General features: G+C 33.7%; 1 protein-coding gene across 2 annotated transcripts in view; it reads left to right on the top strand.

Moving 5' to 3' along the window:
- LOC113105687 (elongation factor-like GTPase 1) overlaps nucleotides 1–11,605 on the top strand; it is a 91,524-nt gene that overhangs the window by 62,440 nt on the left and 17,479 nt on the right. For both annotated transcript variants that reach the window (XM_026266921.1, XM_026266922.1), the window contains exons 16-17: nucleotides 3,533–3,664; nucleotides 5,805–5,952. In XM_026266921.1, coding sequence (XP_026122706.1) covers nucleotides 3,533–3,664; nucleotides 5,805–5,952 — 280 coding nt within the window. The remainder of the gene's footprint in view (nucleotides 1–3,532; nucleotides 3,665–5,804; nucleotides 5,953–11,605) is intronic.

Genomic DNA, 11,605 nt, shown 5'->3' with positions numbered 1-11,605 from the left:
GATTTGCTTGTTTTTAGAGAGGCTGGATTGGTCCCGAGCCGCTGATCTGAGGTCTGTTGTGCTGTTGGTGTGTGGTGGGTTAGTCGGGGACAAGCTGGCCCTGAATCAGTGCTTGGGTAGGAGAGGGTGAGAGGGGTCAACACGAGCAGGAAATCATCAGCGCTGTGGATAAAAATGGCAGCGTGCCTCGGGCCCGGCTGGACGTATTAAAGAGTCACATACAAAGAGCTCTTGTGTCTAGACTGACCACTGCATGTGGCTTGACTTTCAGTGATGAACTCGCAGGTTAAAAGAGGGGTAGAATAACCCCTGCTCAAATCACTCACCCTTCTCTCTTCCTGCTGTCATGATCCAGAGAAATCCACTGACCTTAGGATGTGTTGTTTCAATTAAAATTCATGTACTTGTTTCACTTCTAAATTCTAAATTTCTAAATTGATTTTAAAGTTGTGTGTCTGATTTCTGCACGATAAGACACCATGAAATTGCAAAAACGATGGCTGTAGTTATTTATTTATTATTATTTAAATACTGTTTAGTATTCTTACATATTTTAATGTGCTTTTATTTTTAGATTTTCAGTTTGAGTATTTTTGTTCTGCCTTTTCTGTTTTTATAAGCGATGTTTTCATTTGTTTAGCTTTAATATTTTTACAATTTATTCCATTTCATTTGATTAATTTTACAACATCAACTTATTTTATTTCAGTTAGTTCCAAAATAAACATTTCTCTTTTTTTTTCTATTATTATTATTATTATTATAAAATCTTTTATTTGATGTTCATATATTATTTCCTCTTTAAGGAAATTTGTATTGTTTTTTTAGTTAACAATAACAAACACAACTGATTTATGTCATTCCAGCATGCTGCTACTATTTCTGCAATATCTTTATGTGGCAAGAATAATAAAAGTATATGATATTCTATTCTGTCAATGACTGTTTTCAAACAGGTAGTCTTGCCTCCAAACTTACACCATTGGTTTGACCAATCTCAATTTGGTCGTTATACTCAAACAAACAGTTTTGGCAAAGTATTGCCACATTGTTTTTGGAGAATCATTCCAGGAATCCATTTATAGTTCTCTCTTCACATTAGAATGGAAAAGAGAAACACATGGTAGTATAAAAATCCAATATTTTAATGTATTTTAGCTTAATGTGGACTATAAGTAATTTGAAGTACTATTGAATGCTGTTGAATTCTACTTAAAAGTGTGAGGAAAAACGCAGTTTTGCATCACAGCAAAAACAGTCATGGCAGCATTGGTTTAGCTAACAGTGTACATTTGGGGGTGGAGCCTTTTGTTTGTTCCGACCAATGGCAGATAGTGTTTTAAAAAGATTTTCAAAAGACATCATTGGCTAAATTTGCAATGTTATATAATTCTCTATTATTGAGTAAACCTTTAGATATATTTAGCATGAACAACGTGAAGTAGACAGGTTTATTTTGTTACAGTATCTTGATAATTGCAATTTAATTAGCTTATTGTGCAGCCAATTCAATCAGTAAATGGAAATATTTTGATATTTTAATTTAAAAACATTGAACAAGCATTTATATTATACACAAGTATTTGAGCATAGAATGTCACAATTGACATGACTGTGTTCTAAACTACTTTTATGTGTTCTAAACTAAAGAGACGCAATCATTTTCCCACGCCTTGAGGCATCTGTGCAACATCCTGCCCTGCAAAGCGTATGCCCTGATCCAGACATATGCAAACACTTATAGAAAGAATGTCAGAGCAGGACACGTACAGTCCCTTCAATGAGCAATTCGTCTGCTCTGTATCTCACTTTGCATTAACAACCCTTCTTTTTTAAATATAATGCTTATGCACATTTGACTCCATATACTTGGCTTATTTTTCTATATTTGGTATGTCTGCTATAATAAACGTTTGCGAGTTGATCCGTGATGTCATGCTCTGAGCCAGCGAGTCAACACTGCCTCAACGGTCAGAGTTGAGACTTCATATGCTGCTCAGCTTCTGCAGGCCTGCGTTGTGATTACCGTTAAGCCATTTGTAATACCGACTTTACAGCCTCCAAGTGTTTGCTCATGAGCATGATTGCGAGTCTGGCTGGAATTGCCCTTAATAAGGTCGGCCTGTGATGGAAGCTCTAGCCTCATGGCTGCTTCATTGACTGAACAATCTAACCTCTAGGGTTGAGGCTCCACTCTCCTGACGGAATCACTCTTAGACCTGAGTGGGAATCGAGGGGCGAGTTAAATGCTCGACCTGCTGAGCCGCTGAAGCGCTTTATTTAGTTGTCCCTATAAGTTTTATGCATCTCCTCCGATTTCTGCCTGCCAGATGGTCCAGAAAAAGTGTTGGAGGTAAATGTAAGAAGTGTATTAAATAGTGGATCTTGCTCTGAAATTTTGTGTTTGGGAATCACTTCAGGAATGAACAAAACCTCAACAAGATAATTGTGAGAAGTGTCTCTACGGTATATTCATAATCCGTAATCGGCCTCCGTATTTCACACTCTCTTCATCTCTCTAAATTGATTTAATTGATTAAATTTTTTACATTTTTTATTATTTTTATTTATTTTTGGTTTAGTATTAGTATTAGTATTATTATTATATATTTTTAATAATTCAATATGTTTGCATTTTATTAATTAATATATTAATTCAGAAGACAGCTTGGAAATAAAAAATGCTGCTATACATTTTAAATTAAGTGTAATATATTTTAATGTAAGTAGGCAATGTTGCATTTTGGAAAGTATTTACATTACATTAAGTTCAAAGTGTATCTTTTTTTTCTTCACATATTTTCATATAGGTGTATAAATCTATAAACGTTTGAATTATATATATATATATATATATATATATATATATATATATATATATATGTATGCATTTATGTATTTAATTGCTAATATATTACACTTTTTAATATAGTCATATTTTAACTCTTTTGAAATGAATTCTATAATAAAAATCTATATCACAATGAATATCATTACAGGCAGCATGATAATTATGTGTTGAACAATACTGATGATAAGCTTTTTTATATTGTTGAAATTTAGTTTAATTAAAGGATACATTTGGAAAAAAAACATGAACCACAAGACTACTTGTTCTATTTATTTTCTAGAAAATAAATATTTATGTTCCTTTCAAAACTAAGCACACTTTTTCGGGATGCTTGCCTGGGCCAGATGTCATATCACCAGCCAAATGTTGGGTTCTCAATTTCCATCACAGCAGTGCAATCATGTCTGTTATTGCAAATGTCTGAGTTCTCCGAAGTCTTTTTTCTTTTTCCATCACAACGTGCGCAAACACATGCTTACACTCTTACTCACACAACCTCCCACCTAAAGCAGCACACACAGGGGCCTTTGTTATAAGAGGCAGCCGTTGTATAAATAATAACGTTTAATGTAAAAAAAAAATTGTTATGGAACCTTATTGGAGCCCTGAGGTTTAAAATCCTGTTATTTGAAACCGCTCTTTTGAATGCATCTTTGTTTAATGTTGTTTGTATCTCTGCAGGTATTGGTGGAATGGAGGAATTCATTCTCAAATCGGCCACCATCTCAACATCTCCGGCTTGCCCGCCCTTCACGCCACTCAACTTTGAAGCTACGCCCATCGTCAGAGTAGCAGTCGAGCCCAAACATCCAAGTACGTCCTGATGACCAAAAACAGGCACACACAGAATGAATTAAACACATCTTGAGTATAATTTTTCATTGTGCTGCAACAAGTAAGGCACTGCAGTACATTGCTGGACACATAAAGCAAAAATAACTGATAAGCCAAAAGCAAGGAAGAGTGTATTGAATCAGTGGTGACTCAGTAGTAAAAAATGAACAAGCTGTTCAGAAAGAATTATTTTTAGGTAGGTAGTCGTGCTTCTGAATGTAATAGAAACTTTTAGGGTATATATTTAGTAAGCTTAGTATCTTTTTCCAAGTGTCTGTGATGATTCTGTTATAAAGCTGCCTTCTGAAGAGTGATCAGCCTAACAATACAGAGCTCATACTAATGTTGGATAAATGTTCTTTTAATGAATTTGAACTGTATATCTATGCTTTTTGGTATATTAAATTATTGTATTTATATTCATCTATGCTTTATGGTGTGTGTATATATGCACACATACAATATTTATTTATTTATTTATTGCTCACAAAGGCAACATTTAGATATTTCATTATATAAATATTTTTGTTTGTGTGTGTGTATACACACACACACATGTATACATATACAGTAAATACATAAAATAACAGTTTTTTAATACATTTTATATTTAAATTATTTATAATACAGTAAAAATATTTCAAATAACTTTTTTTTTTATATTAGAATAGCATCATTACTCCAGTCTTAAGTGTCACATGATCCTTCAGCAATAATTGTAATATGCTGATTTGCTGCTCATGAAACATTTCTTATTATCATCAATGTTATAAACAGTTAGCTGTGTAATATTTTTGTAAAAACCATGATACAATTTTTTTTTTTAGGATTTTTAAATTATTAGAATGTGTCCTTTCTGGAAAAAAAGTAAAAAAAAAAAATATATATATATATATATATTATTTATTAATTATTATTTTTTTGCTTTTAACTAAAGCACATGCTTGCAATTCAAGCCTGTTTTGCATGTAATTATTATTATTGATTTATTTTGTTGCATGCCCCATGTTTTAGTTGTTTTTATTTTTATTTATTTTTTATTTTAAAACAAATTTAGAACATTATGGAATTGACTTCTCTGTGAAAGATACGTGCCATACTACCTTGCAATCTTCCCAAAATGAGGCATCTTACCAGGCAACATTATTATGCTGTCTGTCTTTTGCAACAGCTTTTGCATTATTTAGCATACCTATCTATGATGACTTCATATTCTACCTACGTAGGCACCTCACTAAGTTTCACTGATACACAGCAATGACTAACCATAAAATAGATGCATGAGCAAACAGACTAAATCGTCTCATCTCACGAGTCTCTAACGTGCAAATATCCCTCAGAAAGGTGTTTCAATAGCGACGTCTCCAGGTTCACTCGGTGGTGTTGTGATTCTCATTAGCAGTGTCAGAGATGGCATGGAAACCCCATCCATCTCAAAGCATTACACTCGCTCATGTGGGACGCATTAGTCAAGAGCACAGCTGTAATGAGGAAGTTAAATGTTTCCCAGTTTAGCATAGCAAAGAACTGTCTGATCTGGATTGCGCGAGCACACACAAACACAAGAGCTCATTGTGAGGGCGATCACCATCCCCGAGTGCTGTTTCAGGGTTTAGTTTCATAACCGTAACTTCAGCTCGTCTTCGGGTCAGGAGAGGCCATTACTGGTGAAAACACTCTTTATTAGAAGCGCTCTCAAAGTCCCAGTGTTACTGCTGTCACTACATTATGAACAGAAACTTACTTTGATGTCAGACAGCACTTTTAGGAGAGAATGAGATGCTGTTTTAAAGGGTTATATTAATAAATTTTTTATCTTTTTTTTTTTTTCACTAAGGTCTATTTATAATGTTAGATTGTTGCACTCCAAACAGTCAGAATTCATTTTTTATGAGCCTTTATGACTCTATGAACCTTTAATTTTATTTTATTTTTTAAACACTGTTTGTGAAAAGAATTAGAGCGTTTTGTGCACTGACTCGCAGGCTGTGGGTTTACAGTCAGGTCGATATGGTTTGCACTGCTCCGTCTTTCATCAGCCTCTTAACAAAGCTGCATCACATTGACAACTCCACAAAACAAAATATAGATATACAAATGTGTGTGTGTGTGTGTGTAGGTGAGATGCCGAAGCTGGTGCGTGGGATGAGGTTACTGAACCAGGCCGACCCATGTGCCGAAGTGTTGATTCAAGAGACAGGAGAGCATGTTTTGGTCACTGCAGGGGAAGTGCATCTACAACGCTGCCTGGATGACTTGAGAGAGAGGTGAGGAACTGCATACACGTGTGTATGTGTGTGTGTGTGTATGTATATTTATTGGGAAATTCAAACAATAAATGCCATTTTGACTCACTGATACACTGAGCTTAAGTGAACACGATCATCCTTTCCTCTTTACTACAAGTTATAGCACAAAAGAAACATAAATTAACATCTCATGTCTCATATAATCACTCAGATTTGTTTCAACTAGTGTTAATTTTGACACGAAATTTTAATTAAGTTTTAGTCTTAGTCTTTTGACTATAATTCTTTTTAGTTTTAGTCAAGTTTTAGTCATCTGATTTGTTTAAAAAAAAAAATTTAATTTAATTTGACTAAAATTGCTTGGTATTTTAGTCGACTAAAATTGCTTGGTATTTTAGTCGACTAAAATAAGACTAAAATCAATAACAGATTTACTAGACAATTTTTTACAGCTGGTATAGGAAACAACCAAAATATATAAAACACAAATTCAACTTTATTTCAACACAACTGTGTCTTTATTTCAATTCAAAAGCTTTTATGCAGCAACAAACACTGTCATGATAATGTAAACAATAACTAGCTGCCAATTGACCATCAATAAAAGAAAAATAAAGTTAGGTCCAGGACCTTAAAGCTTACAGCTGAGCTGAACAATAAGTGCATACATTTAAAGTAAATATTTAATAAGTTGGGTGGATAAAAAAAGTAACAAGATTGTGAAAGGTATTCATTTGTCTAGCAATATTGTATGTTTTAAATACTACAATATTGCTAGATTAGTATGTATAATGATAGGATGTGAACATTCACGTTTCACATGACTAATATAGAAATATTTGTGATAGTCAACAAGTAGAACATTATAAAATATACTAAACATTAGTATTAATCAAATGTATGTATCATAATAATACGTATTAGTATTGTGCTCTCATCTAACTTGAAGAAGGGGCTATTTTAAAGTACTTTTCAGTTCGTAATATTTAATGCTACAACATCTACGCACTGCAGTCTTCCAATTTTGCTTAGCTCAATAAACAAAAGAACATCGTTGTGAAATTACATTTGAGAAAATGTCCAGGTGGCTCGCTGTAAATGTCTTTTCAAATTGGTTGTGTTCTTGCCACGAATGAGCGCTCCGCGTGCTTTACAATTTGTTTTGTTTTGTTCGTCGTCAAACGTGAAGTGAGCTGTGGACATTTTGTCGCTCTTTTAGACATCACCTCTTCGAATGCCGACTTCCCGGGAGCTCATTTAAAAACTGAAAACCTTCGCTTCACGTCTCAATAAGTCAGGCTCGGATTGGTTCTCTTCTCTCATGCAGTCTCGCCTGTTCCGTTTTGCCGGTTCTTTTGCTCATTCCTCGCATCTCTCCCGTCTGCTGATTTGATTTTCGTCACAGTCTATTTTCGTCTCGTCCTTTATTCGTTGACTATAATGTCAATCAATTTAGTCATAATTTTAGTCTCCATCAGTGCCTTCTTTTTTAGTTTTCGTTTCGTTTTCGTCCGCAAAAATATATTTGTGACGAAAATAATGACGAAAATATTTAGTCAATGAAATTAACACTGGTTTCAACCATAGAAAGACATCAGTAAAACAGCTTGTTATCAATATCTCGCAGCTTCCACAGCTTGTCTGTTCACTAAAGAAATGAAGGCTAGGAAAGAGCATTTCATTAAAAATGTGCGTCAGCCTCAATATGTATTGTATTTTAATTTAACCCTCTTAGTAATGTCTTGACTATTTGATGTATGTTTAAATACATTTGTCATGAAAACAATGATTGTTTCTCACACTTAACAACTTAAAGCACTAACAACACATTTAACTTCTAAATGTGGCATATTTCTGGATATTCAGCAGGAAATTGTGAAAAAAATTTGGAAAAAAAAGGCAAATAATGATGTACATGAGGAGAAAAACAAGTAATCTTATAAGTGCAGAATGTTCTTAATGAGTCAATTTCATCTTTTATTTGCATGTTTTAGTTGGTGGTATGAATGAATGTCTAAAGAATATCAGATCTCTGTGGACCAGAATTCTCTACTCCTTTCCTATATCCATTCTCAATCAGCTCTTACTTTTTCTCTTTCTCCCACTGTATCTCTAGTCATCTATCATTCTCTCTCTGCGGTGGTGGCAGATCAATATCTCTTGATGTCGGTCTGTGAGCTGCACTGTAGCAGAGCTTAGAGCAATTCACACCTCTGGAGCTTCTTCTCATCACAAACTGGCTCGGCAAATTATTCATGACAGTTTTTTTGCTTTGATTGTTTGGAGATTTTTTGGCCGCTGTGACATTGTTAATGCGGCAGTGGGACGTTCAGGTGCTTAAAAAAAAAAAAAAAGGACCTTTTCTCAGGAATGCTTTATTCTAAATGGATACTAATGGCACATAGTATCTTACAGGCTCAATATAGCCTGACAAAATATAAGATAAAAATAATGAAAAAATTGTTTATTACAGTATTAAAATACTAAACTTTCTGTAGGAGGTTTGATATTTCTATTGCTAATCAATCAGTACTGTATGTTAAACTGAATAGCCTAGAGCTGGTTTGTTGATGTTGGTTTTGACATATACTCTCATAATTAAAATGCTGAAGATGTTATCTTCCAGTTTTATAAGACACCAGGGTGCATTTGGCTTGCCCTTGAGTTTTACCTTGTATAAACAACATATCTGCATAAATTAGCAGCACCACATGCTAAATATTGGTTGGTGTTGGAGTGTTCGCTGCTTAATCCATCACATCTGCCCTTGCATAACATTAGCTGGACTTTTTCTTCAATATTTTCCAAAGAGAACTTCTTTATCTAGGTCGGACTGTGTGTCTTAAGAAGAGCATGTGAAAATTTGTTCAGAAAATCATGCATTTGGTTCATCAGTTGATTGTTTGAAATTTCCGGGAAATTGTATTTGGTTATTTCTAGTATAGGTTATCTAATACTACAATAACAACATACACAATTTACTTTAAAAAAAAATAATTTCTGATATTTTGAAGTAAAAAGATTAAAATAGTATTTTCTTGGTAAAGGTACTCAGATAATCTTTTTTTTAAATGTACATAAGCCTGATTTAAGACTTTTTTTTTTTTCATTGTTTTAATGGCACTGTTTTCATGCTAACATATTCAAATTATCATTACCGTTATACACTAATGTGAATCATCCTGAATTAATTAAATTCAGCACGTCAAATATTGTCATCAGTTACTTACAATTCTACTTTACACAAAAACTTAAGAAAAAAAAAACATGCTAATTATTTTTGTTTTGTTTTCTGCTTAAAAAAACATCTAAATGTCCTTTAAACAAGATAAATGACTTTAAGAAGCTAAACACCTCATGCGATTAGTTTTGCGATGTTCACTCGTTTTACCATTTTTACACTAAAATAAGTGAAATATGTGCCAGTGAAGTTTGACAAAGTACACTTGTGTTACAGATACATTCATATGATAAGTTTATGCAGTGTTGAAGGTTTTTTTTTCTTCAATTTACAATATCAAAAAATTATTCAAATGAGTCCCAAAAAAAGGCCAAATTGAAAACGTAAGAAGAAATTTTTTGCAGTGCAAATGTGCTTTGAATGAAAGTAAAATTACATTCAGATCATAACCATCTGCTGAATGTTCATCTAACGTACAGGAAACATTTTTAGTGAGATTACAAATCATACAGTTCTCTACATTGTACATGATATGATGAAAATGCAGAAAGTGGACATACAGCAACATATTTGAGCTTAAAACTGCCACATCCTCGCTCATTTGAATATCGAATGGCCAAAAGATTTCATGAATACATTACCAGTCGCATTTGAAGACAGAAAGAAATTCAGTGCCAGTGCGTTTGTTTTGAGGCGCAATGCAAATTGTCACCTAAAATGCAAATGAAACAAGTTATTCTTTATGTAATTAGGGAAGTTTGATAACTCCTGGCACTGTTTATGCAACTGGTTGCTGCATTTTAAATGTAAATTAGGTGACTAGTAATTGGTAAGCTCCTCTGTTATGCTTTACATGAGAATAAAATTGGCCAGGATGTTTGGAAAGCCACCAGAATGGCTTTTGTTGAGATTTCTACACGCTGCTACAGTACAGTGTTGGCCTCGTGTCAAAGTTTGTTACAGATTTGTTGTTCCAGAAACTGTCCTTGGTCTCGTTGATAGTACTACAGAATCAGTTTGAGTTGAGACAAATCGAGTGAGAAAGTGTCACATTAACACAAAGAAGTGAGGAAGCCAGCGAGAGATGTGTCATGTTTTGTGGATGTAGATTAAATTGGACGATCCTGACTTGGCTCTGCTAGAACAGTGATTGGCTCGTGCAATCACACTTAGCTGAAAAAACTGGTAATGGTGTAAGGAGACACAAATGAGCTCTCGCACACTCCCCATCTGCTGCTCTGCCTCGAGCTGCGGGCCTGTAAATTAACGCGCGTCTCTCTCAGTATTATTTTGTCCTGTTTTCGGGCGTCGTGAAGGAAAGACTCATCAGTTTGTTTTTAACATTTACACTCAAGTGTTCTCAGCTCAAGCACATTTAACAGCCGTTGATGGGGATAGAGATCCCTCAGGTCTAATTTGGCTGGTCTGTAATGGAGTCCGTCTTGTCAAGGTTTGGAAAAGCTTCGGCTAATGCAAGAGATATAAACATGCCTAAACTCCCCATTGATTGAGATATGTTCCTGTTCATATTTGCCTGCTTTCTGTCATTCTTTCTTTACTCCATCTGTCCCACCTGCTCTTTTACTCATTCTACTTAAAGTAACTAGTCGACGTGTCATTTATGTTCAAATAGACCGGTTTAGGTTATAGTTCATCTATGATTTGGGTAGAATAAGTCCTGGCAATATTTCTAGTCTAACAGTTTGATTGAATGTAGTTTGAATATTGAATGTGTGTATTCTGTCGTGTTTTTATTCATTAAATGTATAAATAGTCAAGCATTCAACTGTGCATTGTTTATGATTAAATTATCACAGTGAGCCCTAACAACCTTACAGAATATGCGTCAGTAGAAAATATATGCTTTTATAAAGTACATATTTAATAATTAAAATGTGTTTGTGTGAACACACACATATATACACACAAAGGAGTTTTCTATTCTCGTCAAGTCTGCACTTATTTATGAATGATTTATAATGATTTACAGATTATATAATATGTAAATCATTATAAATAATTCATATATATATATATATATATATATAATTTAGCAGTATTCATTTGAAAAATGTTTTGTAATAGTGTAAATGTCTTTACTGTCACTTTTGCATCCTTTCAGAATAAACGTATTTGTTTCTTTTAAATAAATAAAAAACATACTGACCCCAGACAATACTGTAAAGTGTATGTTACAATCAATAAGCCATCAATATTTGCCTTTTTATTAACAGATCTTTCAGATTCATCAGTGCAAGATGTTAAATGAAGGTTTTTTTCATTGATCTTTGATTTTTTTTATCAAAATATAATTTGTCTGCCTTTGCAACAATCTTTTTTTCAGTTGATGTCACAAATCTCTCTTACTTTACTCCTTTAGTATTCAATTTTCAGTCAATTTTTGTTGAATGAAAGCAAGTCCTTTTTTTATTATTATTAATTAGGTAGTGAACTGTGTCTCACGTTGACTTTAGGACCATCTGTTGTCCA

This window comes from Carassius auratus, chromosome 7 (genome assembly GCF_003368295.1).
Source record: "Carassius auratus strain Wakin chromosome 7, ASM336829v1, whole genome shotgun sequence".
Classification (NCBI taxonomy): domain Eukaryota; kingdom Metazoa; phylum Chordata; class Actinopteri; order Cypriniformes; family Cyprinidae; genus Carassius; species Carassius auratus.
This window is presented reverse-complemented; position numbering and strand designations above follow the sequence as displayed.